The following is a 22,802-nucleotide window of genomic DNA, read 5'->3' as shown; positions in this document are numbered from 1 at the left end:
GCATAAGAGGCAGAAAATAGCATGAAAAGACAAACCCTTAATTCCTATAAAGGTCTAATCAGCCTTATATTAATACATAACTTGCTCAATCTTTTATCTCCAAATTTATCAGATAGAGATACTAGATAACAAATACCAGACACAGTAAGATTATCGGATACAGAAAGCAGAGTATCTTTTCACTTGTTTTCTTTCTTGTCCCTTTTAGCCAAAAGGGAAGTTCTTAGTTCTTACAGTCTGTTATTTTGTTTTGCATTTTGTTTGTATTCTGTTGCATTATTTTGCTTCATTTAAACACTGAGAAGGGGCGCCTGGGTGGCTAAGTCAGTTGGGTATCTGACTCTTGATTTTGGCCTGGGTCGTGATCTTGGCTTTGTGGGATTGCACCCTGCTTCTGGCTCTGAGCTCGGTGCAATTCTGCTTAGGATTCTGTCTCTTCCTTTCCCTCTACCCCTCCCTTGGCTCATGAGCTCCTGCCCCCACAAAATAAGTGAATAAATTTAAAAAAAAAACAACTTCCGGGGCACCTGGGTGGCTCAGTGGGTTGAGCCGCTGCCTTCGGCTCGGGTCATGATCTCGGGGTCCTGGGATCGAGTCCCACGTTGGGCTCTCTGCTCAGCAGGGAACCTGCTTCCCCACCCCCCTCTATCTCTCTCTCTGCCTGCCTCTCTGTCTACTTGTGATCTCCCTCTGTCAAATAAATAAATAAAATCTTTAAAAAAAAAAAACAAAAACTTCCAATACTGAGAGAACAAAAATGTAGAACAGAAAAGGCATAAAGTTGAAAATTTTTGTTGTCAGTAATGCCAGTAATAATATCACTAGTCAAAAACAATAATTTATGAATTTTTTTGAATCTAAAACACAGTAAGAATTTAAGTAAGCTGATTTGAAGATAAATTCTTTATTTGGGAAGCTGTTTTATGACTGATTCAACCATAATTTGAATTTAGCTTGGTAAAGCATTAAGGTTAAAATAAGCTCTATTCCATATCATATTTATTTATGTTCATTATAATCAAATGGTTATCACTTGTGATATTACGTGCTTGAACTTTTTTCAGTTTCAACAACAAAAATTGGCATTCAGGCACAGTAGTGATCTCTCATCTATGGGAGATAGGTTTCTGTGTATTGAACCATTACTGAGATAACTTCATGTTAAAAGTGTATTTGAGGGGCACTGGGTGGCTCAGTCAGTTAAGCATCTGCCTTCAGCTCAGGTCATGATCTCAGGGTCCTGGGATCAAGCCCCACATCAGGCTCCCTGCTTTGCGGAGAGTCTGCTTCTCCCTCTCCCACCGCCCCTCCCCTGCTCGTGCTCTCTCTGTCTCTCTCTGTTCTCTCTCAAATAAATAAATGAAATCTTTTAAAAAAAAAGTGTATTTGAGATATGTGCACATGTCTGGGAGCTTGCAATTTAGAAGTGATATGTATTGTAAGGGAATTTTTAAAAAAGATTTTATTTATCCATTTGACAGCGAGAGGGCACAAGCAAGGGAAGCTGCAGGCAGAGGCAGAGGGAGAAGGAGATGCAGGTTCCCCGCTGAGCAGGGAGCCTGATGTGGGGCTTGATCCCAGGACCCTGGGATCATGACCTAAGCCAAAGGCAGACACTTAATGACTGAGCCACTCAAGTGCCCTGTAAGTGAATTTTTACATTTTAACCCATGTATATGTGCATGTATTTGTGGGTAGCACACACTTACATGGGCAGCCATAACCCAAGAAGTTGAATGACCTACAATAAGGCAAACTTGAACTCTCTAGTCAGGAAAATCTCCAGAGAGATGGGAGGAAACATCTCCCTTTTTTTTAGTTCTTGATAATACATTTAATACATTTATGTTCTTGATCATACATTTTAAAATATTTTAAATATGTAATTTTATTCATTTAGGTATTAAAATGAACAAAAAAAGATTTTTTTAAAAAAAGCTTTTCTTCTTAAATTTTATTTATCTGGCAGAGGGAGAGAGAATGAGCACAAGGAGGGAGAGCTGCAGGCAGAGGGAGAAGCAGTCTCCCTGCTGAGCAAGGAGCCGGATGAGGGACTCGATCCCAAGACCTTGGGACCAGGGCCCAAGCCAAAGGCAGATGCTTAACTGACTGAGCCACCCAGGTGTGCCTAAAACGAACAAAAGAAGATTTTTATTCTTAGGCAAATCTGTTACCTAAAACCTCCAAAACATAATTAGATTACAGTTCAAAATCTAGCTTTCTGGGACCATAATGTATATGTAGACAAATATTTCCTCAAATTTAAGAAAAACTAATTTTACTGACTAAATACCCAGTAATTGACATTGCTCCAAAAACCAGTTATTCATAAGCATTCTCTCAGGTTTATTTTTTTTTCTCTTAGGTTTATTTTTATTTGTGTGTTTATTTAAATAGGCCTTATACATGAGTTTCCACTGCTATATAGCAGTTTCATTATATTATAAACTTTGTTATACATTTAGAAAATAATATATAATATTTGAATACTTAAAATTATGTTCTTTTTCTTAAACTTAGAAGTGAGGGTAAAAATTATCCCTGTCAGTCTTTTGCTTGCTTTACAAATAGTTCCTGCCTATTTAGAAAAATCTGTCTTAATCCTGTGCATAAAGTCCTAAGGCTATAAACAACTTTTCTTGTTAATTGTAGTAACAACCTCATAAGATTGTTGGGAGGTTTAAATTAAATCTGTATGAAGAATTTAGACAGTTGGGGCACCTGGGTGGTTCATTGGTGAGGCATCCAACTCTTAGTTTTGGCTGGGGTTGTAATTTCATGGGTGGTCGAATCAAGCCCCATGTTGGACTCCACACTGAGAGGGGACTCTACCTGAGGATTCTCTCCTTCTGCTCCTCCCTCTTCAAATAAATAAGTAAATCTTACTTTTTTAAAAAAGATTTATTTATTTATTTATTTAAGGGAGCTCAGAGGAGGGGCAGAGGGAGAGGGACAGAATCTCAAGCAGACTGTCTACTGAGAGCCCCTTGTGGGGCTCTGTGACCCTGAGATCATGACCTGAGCCAAAATCAAGAATCAGTTGTTTAACCAACTGAGGCATCCAGGCACCCCAATAAATTATCTTTAAAAAAGAAAGAGAGGGATGGCTGGGTGGCTCAGTTGGTTAAGTGACTGCCTTCGGCTCAGGTGGTGATCCTGGAGTCCCTGGATCGAGTCCCACATCGGGCTCTCTGTTCAGCACGGAGTCTGCTTCTCCTGACCCTCCCCTTCTCGTGTTCACTCACTCTCTCTCTTTCTCTCTCTTTCAAATACATAATCTTTAAAAAAATAAAAAATAAGAGAATTTAGAAAGTGCCGGGCACATAGCAAGCAGTTTTTTAAAAGGATTAGTGTTCTGTTTTTTTAATGTATTTAAGGAAATATAGCCCCCATGGCATCGTCAAACCAGTTAATACACAATTAGTACACAGATTTGGCTCTTAATAGTTCCTACAGCCTTACTTGGTAGATTTCCAAGAACTTCCTTAGTTTTAGCCAGAATTCTTAGAGGGAACCAAAATGACCCTCCTTCGGTCATTTTAGGATGTTTTAAATCCACATAAACAAAATAGGAATGTCCCTATTAGCATACAGCCTCTAAATCCCCACCTGGTGATTGATCCCAAATAAAAATAGTGTTTATTTTACTTGCATCTTTATTCCATTTGACTGATAACATTGCTTTAATTTTTTTCTGACTTTACCTGCAAAATTAGGAGATGAAGAGAGGGATGGAAGAGAAAGGATTTTGTACATGCAAACATTTAGGTGTCCTTCAAATGTTATTACAACCAGGTACTTTTTCCTACTAATTAGAATAGCCTGGTGTACATCTGCCCAGGGAAAATCCTATCACTGGGACTTAAGAAAGATTAAGTGCTAATTTATATGAAGAGGTAAAAAATATTTAATAGAACCTTAAGTGGGAACTGTCTATACCAATGTGGTATCATATTGCCTGTGCTACCTTATTAATCTTTTCGTGAATATGCTTTGTCTCAACTATATATAAAAAAAAACAAACTCAGCAGCAAGATCTAGTAATATCCTACATCTCCGAAAACCATAGGCTAAGCACAGTATCCTGGCAATGGTAGACACACAATAAACATTTGTTGATAATGTTAGAAAATGGAAGTGACAAGGTTAAATACACTCAGTGAAGGAATTGATGAAAGTTGGAAGTATCTAGTGAATATTGTAACTAGGGTATCTGGGTCATTAGAGTGATGAGAAAAGAAGGCAAATGTAAGAACAAATTAGGGGGCGCCATGGTGGCTCAGTCGGTTAAGTGTCTGCCTTCAACTCTGGTCATGATCCCAGGGTCCTAGGAATGAGCCCCAAATCAGGCTTCCTGCTCAGTGGGAAGTCTACTTGTCCTTCTGCGTCCCCAACTTGTGTGCATGCACTCTCTCTCAAATAAATCTTGAAAAAAAGAATAAATTAGAATATGAAAGAGAATATAATAGCATGCGTTGCTTCTTGGTTTTGGTATTTCATATTTTCTTATTTCACATAAGGATTTTTAAAATGGGGTACAATTTAATATGTGAGGGTTATACAAAGAACAGGGTGTTTTTTTTTTTAATTTGTTTTTAGAGAGAGAGTGCATGTATGCACGAACATGAGTAGGGGGAGGGGCAGGAAGAGAGATTTGGTCAAGCAGACTCCCTGCTCAGCTTGCCCTGGCTCAGTCTCAAGACCCATGAGGTCATGACCTGAACTGAAACCAAGAGTCAGTGGCTTAACCAATTGGGCTACCCAGGAGCCCCACAAAACACAGTTCTAAATTTAGTTTGTTAACTCTCAGGTCTCCATTTTATTTGTGGCTTGTGAATGTAGGATGGCATTTCATTAGGGGGTTATCTTTGATCTTCTTAAACCTTCATTAGGCTTAGTTAAGCCTGGATATCTAACTGTTGAAATATTTCAGAAGGAAGCTGGGACCTTTAGAAGCAATTGTGTGTATGAGATTATGAGAGCATGGGAATAGTTGGGAGTTATTCTGAGTGCTCTTAAGCCAGTTACAGATACCTTTTGGATCACATATTAATTTATGGAGATATGAAAAGAGAGTGGCAGCAGAAGAACCACATTAAAAATCAAAACTTAAAGAGAATTGATAGCTATAGCCCATTGTCTCAGTCTGTTGGCTTAGTCAGTTTACCTATTCATTTCTGAGAGAAGTTTGGGGACGTTTCTTATTAGTGAAAGGGAGAAGGGCATAGATACATGTGTTTTAAAGATCTCAAAACAAGATACTGCATATTTATAGTGGAAACTGGGTGAAATAGAGGAAACCAGAAGATAAATAAATCACTTAACATTTTGGCATATGTGCCTCCTTTTTTCTATCCCTAGGATACACTGATTAATTTTTTCTATTTTGAGCATATGTTTTATGATCTGCTTTTCACTTATTATCTGATTAATAAGTCCCCCTGTCATTAAATAGTCTACATAATTTTAAATGGCTGCATAGACTGTCTTCGGTCCTTAAGATGTAGTGTGGTTTAACTCATCTCCTATTGTAGGGCATTTAGATTGTTATAAGTATTTTCTATTAATAGAGCATTGAATATCACTGTAGATAAATCCACATATTCCTATTTCCTTGGGATAGCTTGCTAGCAAGGGACTTGCTGGTCAAACAGTACACATTTTTTAAAAAAATAATCTCTGTACCCAACATAAGGCTCCAGTTTACAACTACAAGATCAAGAGTCACATCCTGTACTGACTGAGCCAGCCAGGAGCCCCAGTACCCATTTTTTTTTTTAAGATTTCATTTATTTATTTGACAGAGAGATCACAAGTAGGCAGAGAGGCAGACAGAGGGAGAAGGAGAAGCAGGCTCCCCACCGAGCAGAGAGCCCAATGTGGGGCTCAGTCCCAGGACCCTGAGATCATGACCTGAGCCGAAGGCAGAGGCCTAATGCGTAACCCCACTGAGCTACCCAGGTGCCCCCGCCAGTACACATATTTTTAAAGGCTACTGATAGGTATAATTGAATTCTTCTCTCACAATACTATATTAAGATAATAAACATTTATATTAAGATTCTGAATGTGGTCAAATTCTTTGTCTTATAGCACTCAAACTTAACTCTGCAGTCAGTAGATATAACCCAGTTGTGTAAAAGGAGAGAAAGAAGTTATTAGTAATTCAAAAAGTATATAGTATCTTTGGGGGGTGGGCTTAAGAAGTACTATTGGCAAATTGTACCCATAATGCAAATTTTTATTTGTCAATTCTTATTAAAAAGAGATAGTACTCTATACTACTTAAAAGATACATCAAGTGTGTGATTTTATTGTAATGTTTACATCAAAATGAGACTATGTTGTTTCAGTGCTGAATTTTTTATATATTGAAATGTTTTCTTTTTTTTCCCCCTATTTTTAGCCACATAAAGAAGAGCATTAACATTTCTCAACAATTATATAGTCAACTGATGTAACAATGGTACTAATATTGGGACGAAGACTAAACAGAGAGGATCTCGGGGTTCGTGATTCCCCAGCAACTAAGCGTAAAGTTTTTGAAATGGACCCTAAATCTCTGACAGGCCATGAGTTTTTTGACTTCTCTTCAGGATCATCCCATGCTGAAAACATACTCCAGATATTCAATGAATTCCGAGACAGCCGCTTATTCACAGATGTCATCATTTGTGTGGAAGGCAAAGAATTTCCTTGCCATAGAGCTGTTCTCTCAGCCTGTAGTAGCTACTTCAGAGCTATGTTTTGTAATGACCACAGAGAAAGCCGAGAAATGTTGGTTGAGATCAATGGTATTTTAGCTGAAGCTATGGAATGTTTTTTGCAGTATGTTTATACTGGAAAGGTAAAGATCACTACAGAGAATGTACAATATCTCTTTGAAACGTCAAGCCTCTTTCAGATTAGTGTTCTCCGTGATGCTTGTGCCAAGTTCTTAGAGGAGCAACTTGATCCTTGTAACTGCTTAGGAATCCAGCGCTTTGCTGATACCCATTCTCTCAAAACACTCTTCACAAAATGCAAGAATTTTGCATTACAGACTTTTGAGGATGTGTCGCAGCATGAAGAATTTCTTGAGCTTGACAAAGATGAACTTATTGATTATATTTGTAGTGATGAACTTGTTATTGGTAAAGAGGAAATGGTTTTTGAAGCCGTCATGCGTTGGGTCTATCGTGCTGTTGATCTGAGAAGACCACTGTTACATGAGCTCCTGACACATGTGAGACTCCCTCTGTTGCATCCAAACTACTTTGTCCAAACAGTTGAGGTGGACCAATTGATCCAGAATTCTCCTGAGTGTTATCAGCTGTTGCATGAAGCAAGACGGTACCACATACTTGGGAATGAAATGATGTCTCCAAGGACTAGGCCACGCAGGTGAGAGAACTATTTATAAATGAACTACAACATAATTAACAAAAGTTTTTATTTTTTAAATATTTTTAAACCTCCTCAGTGAAATCTCAGTGTAGTCATTTATATGCATTGTCTACATATGGCTTTCCATAATTTAAGATTTGTTTTGGATTACATAAATCATTAAAATTTCTCTCCCCCTCAAAAAAAAAAAATTTTTTTTTAAAAGTCTTTCTCAGTGAAGACTAGATTCAACACTATCATTCTTTGTTATTCTGAGCTGTGAAAGGTTATTGCAGAGTGTCTTCACAACTGTGAACATCTCAGCATATTTCTGCTTATTTCTTTTAATCTTTGTAGGATCCCAAATAATTCCACTTTTCTTTCTAAAGGGTCTTTGGATATAAAGTAGACTAAAGACTGTGGTAGACTCAGACTCTCTGTACTGCTTCTGCATATAAAAAACAATTGGCAGGGGTGCCCAGTTGGCTTGATTTCAGCTCAGGTCATGATCTCAGAGTCATGAGATCAAGGGCTGCATTGGGCTCTGCACTCAGTGGGGAGTCTGCTTGAGATTCTCTCTCCCTCATATAAGTAAGTAAATCTTTAAAAAAAAAAAAAAAAAAAAAAATCTCAGCGTCCTGGGATCAAGCCTCACATTGAGCCCCGCATCAGGCTCTCTGCTCAGCGAGGAGCCTTCTTCCTGCTCTCTCTCTCTCTGCCTGCCTCTCTGCCTACTTGTGATCTCTGTCAAATAAATAAAATCTTAAAAAGACAACAACAACAAAACTACACACACGCACACATACACGCAATTGGCAAATTCACAGCCTTCCTTTTTTCCTAACAGGCAACTTGAAATATAAAGGTGAAGTAAGTAAACTAGTATACATTGAGTGGATTCTTGATGTAAAACCCAGGTTTCAGATCTCTTCTTATTGCCACAGTTACTTAATGTCAATCTTAATTTTTAAATTTTTTTCTGATTATAAAAATTATATCATCATTAGGGAGAATTTGGAAAATATATTTAGAGGTAGGAATTCAATTCAGTATTAGACTTGTATCTTTTTATAGTGCGTTATTTCAGTAAAACAGATTTTAATTTATAAGCTATAGAAAAATATTCATGTTAATACTTGAAGGAATAATATTAAATGTACTATACTGTGACTAAGCGAGAAATGGCTATTGTGAGATACATAGTAAAGAATCTTTCAGGATACCTGCGTGGTTCAGTTGTTTAAGCATCTGCCTTCTGCTCAGGTCATGATCTCAGGGTCCTGGGATCGAGTCTCACATTGGGCTTCTTGCTCAGGAGGGAGCCTGCTTCTCCCTCTGTTTGCTGCTTCCCCTGCTGTGCTCTTTCTCTCATGCTCTCTCTGACAAATAAAATCTTTTAAAAAAAAAAAAAAGGGAACCTAATATTTTTCTAACAAAGCTAATTTGTTTAAATTGTGATAAAAAACAAATGGCATAAATTTGTTATCTTAATTTTAATAATTGTACCACTCAGTAGTGTTAAATATATTCACATTGTTGCAAAACTGGTATTTTTATTTTCTCATATCATCTCCACTTTTCCTATAAATTTATTAGAGCGTAGCTCTCAAACCAAAATTTTAGCTTTGCTTTTGATTATTATTGTTTTGGGATGTAATTAAAAATTTAGCATATGAAAAAAAAATTTAGCATATGATGAGATAGTATGTCTTTAAAATCTTCACTAATTTGAATATAGAAAGATATAATCTGTTTCCTCATATGTAAAGTAAGAATGATAATAAATAGTACTTACCTCACAGGTTCTGCCATTGAAACTTTTTTTTTAAGATTTTATTTGCTTATTTGACAGAGAGAGAGAGAGAAAGATGGAGATCACAGGTAAGCAGAGAGGCAGGCAGAAAGAGAGGGGGAAGCCTGCTCCCTGCTGAGCAGAGCCCAATGTGGGGCTCAATCCTAGGACCCTGAGATCATGACCCGAGCTGAAGGCAGAGGCTTAACCCACTGAGCCACCCAGGCGCCCCTGCCATTGAAACTATTAAGGTACTTACCATCGAAAGTGGTACATAGAAGTTATTAAAAATTAATAGCTGTTATTATTTATATAGTGTAGTGTAGGTCTGACCCACTTATAACTTCCAGCGGTGCCTGGTTGGTGTGGTTGGTTAAGCATCCAACCCTTCGTTTCAGTTCAGGTCCTATCTCAGGGTCTTGAGATCAAGGCCTAAGTGGGGCTTCTCTTAACTCAGAGTCTGCTTAAGACTCTCTTTCCCTCTCCCTCTACTCCCCCACCTCACTTGTGTGCTCACATGCATGTGCACATGTGCACTCGCTCTCAAATAAATAAATCTGTAAAGAAAACTCCTAGTACTTGACAGTCTGAACTTTTTTTTTTAAGATAGATTTATTTATTTATTTATTTATTTATTTATTTGACACAGAGAGGTCACAAGTAGAGAGGGAGGCACGGGGGGAGGGGGAAGCAGGCTTCCTGCTGAGCAGAGAGCCGAATGGGGGCCTTGATTCCAAGACCCTGAGATCATGACCTGAGCCCAAGGCAGAGGCTTAACCCATGAGCCACCCAGGCACCCGACAATCTGAACTTTTTATATATTAGATACAATATTGTGTAATTATTATTATAAAAAATTAATACTTCTTTGTATTAAGGTTAGAGCACATTCTTTTCTTCAAAGTCAACTGACTTTAGTGAAAAATAATTGCTTTGTAAGAAAGAAATGTATTTGACTCTGTTTTTTAACAAAGAACAAAAAAAATTTTATTATATAAATATACTAATTTTTTTAAGTTTTTTTTTTTTAATAAAGATTTTTATTTATTCATTCGACAGAGATCACAGGTAGGCAGAGAGGCAGGCAGGGGGTGGGGAAGCAGGCTCCCCACTGTGCAGAGAGCCCTACAAGGGGCTTGATATCAGGACCCTGAGATCATGACCAGAGCAGAAAGCAGAGGCTTAACCCACTGGGCCACCCAGGTGCCCCAGTTGTTGTTGTTTTTGTTTTTTTGTTTTTTTTTTAAGGGCTATTAAGAAACATGGGCTGAGCTTAAAAATGTGAAAGAACAGGGTTTGTTTGTTTTTTTAAGATTCTGTTTATTTATTTGACAGAGACACAGTAAGAGGGGCAACAGAAGGAGGGAGAATGGGAGAGGGAGAAGCAGGCTTCCCACCGAGCAGGGAGCCCCATGCGGGGCTCAATCCCAGGACCCTGGGATCATGACCTGAGCCAGAAGAATGCTGAACAGGAGGTGCCTGGATGGCTCAGTCAGTCAGTTAAGCTCTGCCTTCAGCTAAGGTCATGATCTCAGGTACCTGAGATCAAGTCCCACATGGGGCTTCCTGTTCATCAGGGAGTTTGCTTTTCCCTCTGCCCCTTCCTCCTGCTCACTTTGCTCTCTCGCTCTCTCTCAAATAAATAAAATCTTTAAAAACAAAAAAAATGTTGAACAGTTTTGGGGCTCTTCCAGAACTTTTCTGGAAACACAGTATCCCTCTAAGGGGAAAAGTGTGTGTTTTATTCAAGCAGACTCGTTCCCTTTTAGCAGACAGAATGGCTTTGGGTCAAATAGGGCTAATAATAACTTTCCAGCATGTATCTCCTATATACGTACAGGTTAGAATTAGGAACCAAAGGATGTATGTTGTAAAATCAAGTAAGTTATTATTAACATTATTTATAAAAATATGAACTAAGTGAAATCAGATTGCTCTCTAAAGGTAATTAGGCTTAGATAATACAGGGATAATTTTCTACTTTGCTTAGTTATTTGATTGGTAAAAATGTATTTTACATCCAATTTTTTTTTTTTAAGATTTTTATTTATTTATTGAGCGAAAGGCAGTGAGAGAGAGCATGAGCGAGGAGAAAGTCAGAGGGAGAAGCAGACTCCCTGTGGAGCTGGGAGCCTGATGCGGGACTCGATCCTGGGACTCCGGGATCATGATCTGAGCCGAAGGCAGTCATCCAACCAACTGAGCCACCCAGGCGTCCCGATTACATCCAATTTTTAAGAGAGTCAATCCATTTCATACAGTGAAGCACATCTATATATAAGATTTCGATATTATCTTTCTTTAGGAGGCAAATAAGAAAAAAAAAACTATAGTTATATTGAGCTTGCAGACTGTTGTGAATATAATAAAAGATAGTTATTTTATGTAGGCATTGCATAAGGAATATAAAGATAAATCCTTTGTTTTACAACTCTTATCATCACCTCCTGTTCCTTATATTCCTTCACTTACCTGTTACTGCATATTAGTACCAGTCACTAGGAATTTCATTATCTGAACAATGTGTATTGTTTTTCAGGTTCTCATCTTTCTGAGAAATTCCAAACTTCTTTGAAAGAGGAGTGATATCTCCACTTCAATTACAGTTCACTCCTCTGCTTCCTCTCCAGTCACTTAGCTGAAACTCCTCTCAATCAGGCCATCACTGACCTTCTATTTGTTATTTCTTTTTTTTTTTTTAAGATTTTATTTATTTATTTGACAGAGAGAGATCACAAGCAGGCAGAGAGGCAGGCAGAGAGAGAGGAGGAAGCAGGCTCCCTGCTGAGCAGAGAGCCCGATGGGGGGCTCGATCCCAGGACCCTGAGATCATGACCTGAGCGGAAGGCAGAGGCTTAACCCACTGAGCCACCCAGGCGCCCCTATTTGTTATTTCTTAGCCTCTTTTCAGTCTTTATTCACCTTGATCTCTCTTTAGGATTTGACTTTATCAGTTGCTTTACTTTTTCTTGAAAGTCCTCCCTTAGCTTCCAGAACACCGTTTCCTCATGGTCCTCTTCAACTGCTCTTTTTCCATTTGATCGTTCTCTCTCTGGCCTTTGAAATGTTGATAGTCCCCTCGGTTCACACCTCTTTGTCTTGCCTTATATCCCATCTTCCTAGGTGATCTCATCTGTTGTCTTGATTTTAATTACCATACATGTTATTGGCTATCAGACCTAGAACTCTAGCCCAGACTTTCTCTTTCATTTATTCATCCATTCATTCAGCCATTTTAAAAAATTTATTTGTTTGTTTATTTTTACCTCAGGACACATCTTTAAAACAATAGCATAGGCTAAATAACATCCCACTTGAAGTTAATAATATTTCTTTCATATTAACTAATACCCAATCTGTATTCATATTTCCCCAGTCTTTTCCAAACTGTTCTTTAATGAACCTTGATCCAATTCAGTACCACTCATTGCATCTGGTTATTCCCATGAAGTCTCTAAATCCAGAACAGTTTTTTTTTTCATGATTTTAACTTGTTAATGGGCAAGTTGTCCAGAAAAATAGTCTACCTTCTGTATTAGGTTGCTGCCTTACGCTGTCACTTAGCTGAATTTAGCTGTGTTTTCTGAAAACTGGAAGTTAGCTCTATAAGCTTCCACTTAATGGAGACAAGTTAAATATTTTTGGCTAGAATTCATCCTAGGTAAGTGTATATTGTATTGCATTACATTAGGAGACACACAATATCTGATGGTCCCACCATTAGTGATACAAAGATTAACTCTGGATTAGGGTGATAACAGCCTGTTACCACCACTGTTAATTAGGTTATAGTCCTCACATGAGCCAGTATTTCTTCAGTGTTTATCCTGTGCCAAGTGTTCTCCACAGTTCAATCCATACTGAATATTCTACCTATACATACCCACATATCTCTTAAGAGAGAAAACCTCAACATATGTTAAAAACAGAGTATGAGTGGTGCCTGGGTGGCTCCATTGTTAAGGGTCTGCCTTTGGCTCAGGTCATGATCCCAGGGTCCTGGGAGTGAGCCCCGTATCTGGCTCCCTGCTTGGCAGGAAGCCTGCTTCTCCCTCTCCCACTCCCCCTGCTTGTGTTCCCTTTCTCGCTATGTCTCTGTCAAATAAATAGATAAAATCTTTTTAAAAAGAAAAAAGAAAAAAAACAGGGTATGGTAGCGATTACCTAGAAAGAGGATATGGGCTGATCTAAGAGCACAAAAGCTTTGGTAATCTGCACTCTCAGTTGTAAACCCTCGGGAGAAAAAAAACAGTAGAAATCAATCATAGGACCAAATCTTACGAATAGTTGTCTTTTGATTAATATATATTATGCAACTTTAAATCTCTGTACTACTACATGATGACTATTTTTAAATAAATGACGAGTAGAAGTACCATGATGTGTTCAGAGTACTAGCTTCAGAATCAGGTCTGGACTGGGATGTGGCTCCGTACAAATAGTTAATACCGTGACCTTAGACAAAACATTTTAACTTCTGTATCAATTTTCTCACCTGCAAAATTAAGCATAATACCACCTTGTAAGATTGTGAGGATTGGAAATATGATATGAAAAGTATATAACCTAGTATTACACACAAAAATGCACAATAAGGGGGCGCCTGGGTGGCTCAGTGGGTTAAGCCTCTGCCTTCGGCTCAGGTCATGATCCCAAGGTCCTGGGATCGAGCCCCGCATCGGGCTCTCTGCTCAGCAGGGAGCCTGCTTCCCTCTCCCTCTCTGCCTGCCTCTCTGTCTACCTGTGATCTCTGTCTGTCAAATACATAAATAAAATCTTTAAAAAAAAAAAATGCACAATAAGAATTTTTGCTGGTTTCATAAAGAAAACATCAAAGTACATTGTAAATTTGTGCTCTACTTTTACAGAATAGGAAATTTGGTTTGAAAGACAGATAAGCTTTATATAAAATGGTTTAAGAATAATTTATTCAGTTCTATGGGAAAAAATGATGCTCTTTGCCACATTCCATTGAGCAACAGAGATAGCTAAGATTTAATAAGCTTGTCATTTTGAGGTTGGAATTAAGTACTTTTCTAATACTTTCTACTACCTCTTGTCTAACAGTTACTATATAATGAAAATTATGTCCATAAGAAAGACAAAGTTCAAGTTCCTATTGAAAACCAGTAAGAACATGAAGATTATAATTAAGATTTTTTTTTAAAGATTTTATTTATTTATTTGATGAGAGAAAGGGAGCACAAGCAGGGGGAGTGGCAGGGAGAAGGAGAAGTAGAAGCACGCTCCTGCTGAACAGAGAGCCTGAGGACTCAAGACCTAAGCCAAAGGCAGATGCGTAACCAACTGAACTATCCAGGTGTCGTTCATTTTTATTCTTAACTCAAACATTTTTCATGAACGTATACATGTAAGTTTCCCTCTACCTGATCCCTGATACATCAGTTCTCCCCAAAGGATACCACTGTTACCAGTTTCTTGAACTCTTTGAAAATATTCTTTGTGTGTATATATTATAGGTGTATGTGTATACGCACACATACCTCCCTGCTTCTCTTTATACACTCAGTTCTGCGCCTTGTTTTTATCATTTATAAGTATCTTGGAGATTATTCCACATCGACACATACAGATCTTTAAGCCAGTCTGTTCACCATATTCTTTTACTATGGACAGATCACTAAGCGGGAAGTCAAAGTTTTCCCAGAGGTTGTTTTGCAAGCATGGAATCCAAGCAAAGGGAATTAGTAGATCTTTAGAACTGGAGTCCTCTCAGCTAGTACAGCTTAAGGAAGTCTCACCCACCATAAAAATATTCTTACCAAAGAACCAGTAATGTTCAGGTTAGCTAAGCTAAGATTTTTTTTTTTTAGACAAGAACTTGAATGGGCACAGGAGATGTTTGTTCTTGTAAGACCTTCTGTGATTACTTTTTCATTCATTTACTTATTGCTTTTGTGATTAACCAGTCCCTCTTTTGATATATAGTTCTTTCTTTATTTTTATTTTTTTTTTTAATTTTTATTTATTTATTTGACAGAGAGAGATCACAAGTAGGCAGAGAGGCAGGCAGGGTGTGGGGGAAGCAGGCTTTCCGCTGAGCAGAGAACCCGACGCAGGGCTCGATCCCAGGACCTTGGGATCATGACCTGAGCCGAAGGCAGCGGCTTAACCCACTGAGCCACTCAGGTGCCCCTAGTTCTTTCTTTAGATATATTAATACATTAAGTTTAGTAACGGTCATACCTTACAGACTAAAGAGCCATGTGGCTCTCTCTCTTAGGGCTTCAAGTCTCATATCTCTATTCTACTTAATTATTTTGTTTGATGGCTCAGTTTTCAGATATTTTTGAGTCTTGGAATGGTGAATAGATTATATTACTAATATCATTCCTTTCTTTCGTCCAGATTCCTGCTATATGGAAACAATGGCTTTCCTATTGTGCTTTTTAAATACATTCAGTTATTCTTCCATTAGCCATTAGCCATTCCCAGTGACCCCTTTTATTGATGAGAATGAGTTTGGCCTATCTCTGGCATATTTGGCATTAATAATAACTGAGTCTATTATTTCAGCCAACAAGTCCTGTATTTTGCCTTTTGAGTTTTTTTTTTTTTTTTTAGATTTTTAAAATTTATTTATTAGAGAGCACACAGGGGGAGGGCCAGAGGGAGAGAATTACTTTAAATCTTTCACATAAATCAAAGAATGTAATCTTTTAATTTGATCTTTTCTTAAATTCATGATAAAAGAGGATGGTGATTTTTTTAAAAAAACAATACTTGTCATAGTAAAAAAAAAAAAAAAAAAAAGGATAATTTAGTTGTAATACTTTCCCAGGAACAAATGGTAAGATTTAATACTAAAATAGCAGATATTTTTTATTTTATCACAGCAGAATCTGGATTTTCACTTTAAAGCATTAATAAAATAATGTTCACTCTAAAAAATAGATTGAACTGGGGTATCCAGACTTTTATTCGTCCTATATTATCTTGACTGCCTTTTTGTTCCAATTGCCATTATTAGCTGGAATAACATATTTCCTTTAAGGTGGTCATCTCCCGGCCTTAGATAAAAGTTTTTCCAACCTCAAGAAATAAAGAATAACTTCTAAGAAAGATTTATTTATTTTAGAGAGAGAGCCCTCATGTAAGCATGAAGAGGGGCAGAGGGAGAGAAACTCAAGCAGACTCCCCACTGATCTGGGAGCGCAGTGCAGGGCTTGATCCCACAACCCTGAGGTCATGACCTGAGCCACCCAGGCATCCCTAAAAATAACTTTTAGTGGATTCACAGTCTTTAATGAGAACACCAGGCTTGTCTCCAATTAAGTTAAAAGCCATTTTGTTGCAAATAAGACCTTTAGTACAGGCAAAACTACCAGTTTATTGATCTTTTCAGATAAAAACACATTTCCAGTAGACATTGAAAAGATCCTTTATTTAGTGGGGCTACTTGTTTTAGCCATTAGTTTTTGGTGCTATTCTCTCTTCTTATTCAAAGGTACAAAAACAGACAACATACGTTTATTAGGCTAAGAAGTCTTGAAAAAAGCAAGCAAGTTTAAGCAAAGAGAAGCTATAACATAAATCAAATGTGGGACAGCTGAGTGGCTCAGTTGGTTAAGTGTCTGACTCTTGGTTTTGGCTTAGGTTGTGATCTCAGGGTTTTGAGATTGAGCCCCATGTTGAGCCTGATGCTGGGTGTGGAGCCTGCTTAAGATTCTCTCTCCTTCTAACCTGCCCCCCGCCCAACCTGTGATGCCCCTTTGCTCTCTCTCTGTCTCTTCAGGAAAAAAAAGTAAAAATAAAATGTTATAAGGAAAGTGTATAAAACGCAATTCTTATAATATATAATAGTTACCTTGATTTCATATTAAAATAATCGGGAGTCGTTGAACCCTAGTGACAGTATTTAGTAACTTTTGATCAGTCAATAAGTAAGGCTTTGAGGAAAATCACATGGATTTGTTTTAGAGGTATTTTAAGTATAATTTTAGGAAATGGTAATTTTAGGAAGTGATACTTTTATGGAAAGAAGGATAAGTTAGTTATACCAAGTATCTGGTGTTACTCTCAATTTACTTTAATAGTTTCTTTATGGAATTAATGTGGAAAATGGTATTGATAATATTTCAGTTCTTCTGATGATGTCTTACTATATACTAGATTACGGTTATATGATTTGCTAGGCTCCTAAAAGTAATTTTTATTACATCTGTGAATACGATTCTTTTCTACAATATATTTTTCTGATTTTGTAAAGGAAAAGTATGCCTGGCCTGGAAGAGGTAAATGATTATTAGTTGAAAAAGCTATGAGTAAATGTAGCTAGAATATAGTATCTTTGTTAAAGTGACATACCAGTATTGCTTAATTTTTTTTTCTAGTGTAATTGTGAAACATCATACTGACTAAAACTACAAGTTAACGTTCCGATGTGGCCTTTTTTCCTTCCACATTTAAGTTAAGAGGGATTATTAGCATTTTGCATCGTGAGATTAAAATTGTAACAACCATAAAATGTAGTTACAGGACCTTTTTCATTTCAGTTATATTTGTGAAAAAATATAAAAGTCAAATAATTTTAAAATTACAAGCTTTCTATTGAGCCTTATGAACAACAAAAAACTTGAATAAGCTTTTAATTTTTCCTGTATCTGTCTTAACAATTTTTTTTTAAGATTTTACTTATTTATCTGACAGAGAGAGAGAGAGAGACAGCGATAGAGAAAATACAAGCAAAGGGAGTGGGAGAGGGAGAAGCAGTCTTCCCCTCCACCCCGGAGCAGGGAGCCTAATGCAGGGCTCAATCCCAGGACCCTGGGATTATGACATGAGCCAAAGGCAGACACTTAACAACTGAGCCACCCAGGCACCCCAACAACAAATTTTTTTAAGGCTTTTTTTGTTTTTTGTTTTTTTAAGATTTCTATTTATTTATTTGACACAGGGAGAGATCACAAGTAGGCAGAGATGGGGAAGCAGGCTCCCTGCTGAGCAGAGAGCGGGATGTGGGGCTCCATCCCAGGACCCTAAGACCATGACCTGAGCTGAAGGCAGAGGTTTAAGTTTAACCCTCTGAGCCACCCAGGTGCCCCTAAAGGTTTATTTATTTATTTATTTGACAGAGAGAAAGAAAGTACAAGGAGGGGGAAGGGCAGGCAGAGAGTGCACAGAACAGGGAACCCAATACGGAGCTTGATCCTAGGACCTGGGATCATGACCTGAGCTGAAGGCATAACCAACTAAGCCACCCAGGTGCTCTGTATCTATCTTAAATATAAACTACAAAATAAAAGAAGTCCATGATTAACATAAACCTTAAGATTCTCTTAATGCTGTAAATGTTGTTTTTTCCACTCTGAAAATAGTCCATGCTCATTATCATTGTGGAAATTTGTGTTGGTAAAAAGAAAGAAGCCATGCTATCCAGAGATAACCATCATTAGCCTTTGGTGGTATAGGTATATTCTTTCCACACACATTTTTTACATAGTATTGATCAGACCTTCTGTACAGTTTTTGGTCTTGCTTTTTTTCCTTTAACATTCTTTGTTATAAACTCTGTTAACACTTTAAGTGATTGCTCAGTGTTTTGATTTGGATTGCTTTAATGTACTTAACTTTAAAAAAACTATTTTAAGAAATAGTTTCCAGGGGCGCCTGGGTGGCTCAGTGGGTTAAGCCTCTGCCTTCGGCTCAGGTCATGATCTCAGGGTCCTGGGATCGAGCCCCGCATCGGGCTCTCTGCTCAGCAGGGAGCCTGCTTCCTCCTCTCTCTCTACCTGCCTCTCTGCCTGCTTGTGATCTCTCTCTGTCAAATAAATAAATAAAATCTTAAAAAAAAAAAAAAAAAAGAAATAGTTTCCAAACAAATACATACACTCCTTTAAAGGGTACTTAGATTATACTATGAATTAGTTTTTTTAGAACTAGCAATCTGGGGTGCTTGGCTGACTCAGTATGTTAAGCATCTGACTTCAGCTCAGATCATGATCACGGGGTCTTAAATCAAGCCCCTGCATTGGGCTCCCAGATAAGCAGGGAGTCTGCTTGTCCCTTTCCCTCTATGCCTCCTCCTATTCTTGTTCTTTCTCTTAAATAAATAAATAAAATCTTCAAAAAAAAAAAAAAAAGGATTAGCAATCTTATGAAAAATCACCATTTTTCTTCATTATCTTATCTTAGTATGGCTGCACACATCTGAATTACTACAAAACTACCTTTGGAAGTCATCCTTACTATTACCAGGATTCCAGTTGAGTTACGTAGGATCTTTGGACTGCTTTGTAATTTTTAAGGCAAAACTGATAGAAAAAAAATACACATAGAAGTTTTCTGTGGAAAACGACATCACTAAATCCCTTGCAAATGTCTCTTAAAGTCTTTGGCAGTCTGTGTTATTTGGCACGTCCTCAGGGAATAAACAACTGTTTACTTTCTACTTTCTTTACGTTCATGGTATGTTTTTAGAGTTTTCAACAATCTTGAGTGTATTTTATTATTTATACATTCTTACAATAATTGTTTTAGGTCAACTGGCTATTCTGAGGTGATAGTTGTTGTTGGAGGCTGTGAACGGGTTGGAGGATTTAATCTTCCGTACACCGAGTGCTATGATCCTGTGACAGGAGAATGGAAGTCTTTGGCTAAGCTTCCAGAATTTACCAAATCAGAGTATGCAGTCTGTGCTCTAAGGAATGACATTCTTGTTTCAGGTAAATAAAGAATTATTATTACTGTAGCTACTTTTTAAAAAAATTTTTAAATTTTTTTTTATAAACATATAATGTATTTTTAGCCCCAGGGGTACAGGTCTATGAATCGCCAGGTTTACACAATTCACAGCACTCACCATAGTACATACCCTTCCCGATGTCCATAACCCCATCACCCTCTCCCTCCCCCGTGCCCCCACCCCAGTTTGTTTTGTGACATTAAGAGTCTCTTATGGTTTGTCTTCCTCCCGATCCCATCTTGTTCCATTTATTCTTTTCCTACCCCTCAAACCCCACACGTTGCATCTCTGCTTCTTCATATCAGGGAGATCATATGATAGTTGTCTTTCTCTGATTGACTTATTTCGTACTGTAGCTACTTTTAATTTGAACACAGCTTGGCTATTTTAAACAATAGTAGTGTCTCAGAAGAAAACCATGAAAGTGAATAGGCCTGCTTTCAGCAGATCAGTTTATACAACAAATAAAACTGAGAATGACTTTTTCTCTTAAAAACAGGCTCAGGATGATCCAGAATGATTTATAAATGATCCACCAGAAAAATGCCTTTAATCGTCATATTTTAAGTGCCCTCAAATGCATATGGGATATGGCATAATTTTTAAAACTTGAACATGTTAACTTTGTTTTAAGGAACACTGTGAAGTATGCAAAGTGAAACTTACTCATAGAATTAATTAAGAAAAAAAAAAGCAAGCAAAAAAAAAAAAAGAATTAATTAAGGATTTCTGATCCACACAGGTTTTCTGAAATTCTCACCAAAGTTTATGAAATACATTTTTCCTTAAAATTCTTAACTTGAAATTCTTTTATGTTGATGTTATATCTAAAATCTGAGACAATAGAATGACAGACTTATACAGAGTATAACTACATTATCATTGGTCCTGAGTCTATTATTTGGTTAAAAATTTTACCAGCTTTGGAGTTATTCTATTACTACATGTTACACAATTTAACAAGACATAATTCATTTTGTACAGTGGTATGCTTTTGAATAAATGGGTGATTTTTTTAAATCTTTAAAATAATTCTGTTGTTTGGTTGCTTCTGATGTCTGATTCAAATTAATAGCCTTATACATATGTAAAATTTGTATTTTGCATTTTATTATTTAGGGCCTATGATTCTCAAGATAATAATCAGCAAGGTTTAAATCTGCTCTGTAGAACTGTTTTCATTAAGCTTTAAGAGGGTCATTCTTTCATTCATTGAACTAAATTCACAAATTCTTAGACTGGGTAAATAAATCCTGTGTTACAGTTATCTATGCCTTGAGCATAAATCCCTTGGTGACATACATACTGTGTGTACATTATTTTGCATTTAAAGGTGGAAGAATCAATGGCCGTGATGTGTGGATTTATAACTCACAGTTAAATATTTGGATCAGAGTTGCTTCTCTAAATAAAGGCAGATGGCGTCACAAAATGGCTGTCCTCCTTGGTAAAGTAAGAGAAACCACTTTTTATTATTATTGCTGGCACATTTCCAAAATAAATACCACAGTTAAATCCTTCATCTTACTCAGTCTCAGGGTATTTTGGATTCAAATTGTATTTCCTTCCATTTCTAACCTCAGTAGATAAACTGAAGATATAAACAATTTGACACTGTACTTTTGAATGGATATTTTGTTCTCCCAATTTGGAATTTGTGGCAGTGCAGCACATTTCTCTTTTCATGCTCCATTGCTGTCTGAAAGCTTAAGAAGCATTGGAAAATAAAGGAGTTACATCGAGTACAAAAACAGGCCAATGTCTAATCCAAGCAGTCTTTTTCCCTTTACTGACTTTGGCAGTCTGGCAAAGATATATTTATCTAGACTGATGTTATTTTATCTTTTTTCTTTATACAAGTTAGGGACAAAACAAATTTTAAATAGTGTTAAAATAAATTCACCAGTGTATTTTAAAGAAAACTGATTATTGACTGTGGCTAATAAATATTTTAAAAATATATAATTTGGGGGGTGCCCAAGTGGCTCAGTCAGTTAAGCATCTGACTCTTGATCTCAGCTCCAGCCTTGATCTCACAGTTCAAGCCCTGTGTTGGGTTCCATGCTGGTTGTGGAGGCTACTTTAAAAAACAAATAAATAATTATATGTTGGTTTTGAACCATTCTCTGTCCTTAGGAACTTGAGAAACACTTGTAGACTTGTGGTTTCCAAGCTTTTTAAAAGCAGCTACATCCTTTTTAAAGTTAAAAAGTTAAATCTAACATAAAAACCCATTATGTAGAACAGATAAAAATACAGCAGTGTATACCAAGGACCCTTTAGCTTTTCTTTGCCACCATCTCTATTAGCTCCTTCAAAGCTACCTTATATTAATGGGCAATCTGAATAAAAGCAGTATACTTGCTTACATATGTATTTCTGACTGGTTCCCTGATACCCCCTTCTAAAAAGATTGCTACCTCTTGAGCCCTCATGGGGAGACATTTTAGAGCCACCAATGAGGAAACAGAGCTGCCCTAATAGAAACAGAGATGGTACAGGAACCCTTCCCACTCAGCCTGGTCCCTCCCCGTTTCCCCATGGAGCCTTCTTGAAATTTCTATACTACGGAATATTAAGAGTTTCTCAAAGCACAGCTGGAAAACTTCTGTTACTTCCTAAGGCTATTGATCTATTGTGCTGCTGCTCTCGACAAGGTCACTGAAATAATGGGGACCTTGAGATAGATGTAATGGAAATAAACTAATTCTATTTGGCTATTTTCTGAAATCACTAGTGTGTCAGTAATTACTATATTATATATAGTTTTGGTAGCCATCCCTTAAGAATGATAAAATATTACTGAAAGGGCAGCTAAAATATTGAAGTGGTTGGAAAGAGAAGAGATCTGACTAAAAAAAATTGTAATTATTTAGTCTGGAAGTACAAAGGCAAATGCAAATGATTGATGTCTCAAATATCATGTATGGATTGGTGAAC

General features: G+C 37.2%; 1 protein-coding gene across 2 annotated transcripts in view; it reads left to right on the top strand.

Annotated features, from left to right (window-relative positions):
- LOC111150110 (kelch like family member 24) overlaps positions 1-22,802 on the top strand; it is a 42,782-nt gene that overhangs the window by 7,831 nt on the left and 12,149 nt on the right. For both annotated transcript variants that reach the window (XM_022507468.1, XM_022507479.1), the window contains 3 exons: positions 6,407-7,383; positions 19,658-19,842; positions 21,196-21,314. In XM_022507468.1, the coding sequence (XP_022363176.1) occupies positions 6,464-7,383; positions 19,658-19,842; positions 21,196-21,314 (1,224 nt within the window). In that variant the 5' untranslated portion in view covers positions 6,407-6,463. The remainder of the gene's footprint in view (positions 1-6,406; positions 7,384-19,657; positions 19,843-21,195; positions 21,315-22,802) is intronic.

Source organism: Enhydra lutris, unplaced genomic scaffold (assembly GCF_002288905.1).
Source record: "Enhydra lutris kenyoni isolate GAN:26980312 unplaced genomic scaffold, ASM228890v2 scaffoldscaffold2, whole genome shotgun sequence".
NCBI lineage: Eukaryota > Metazoa > Chordata > Mammalia > Carnivora > Mustelidae > Enhydra > Enhydra lutris.
This window is presented reverse-complemented; position numbering and strand designations above follow the sequence as displayed.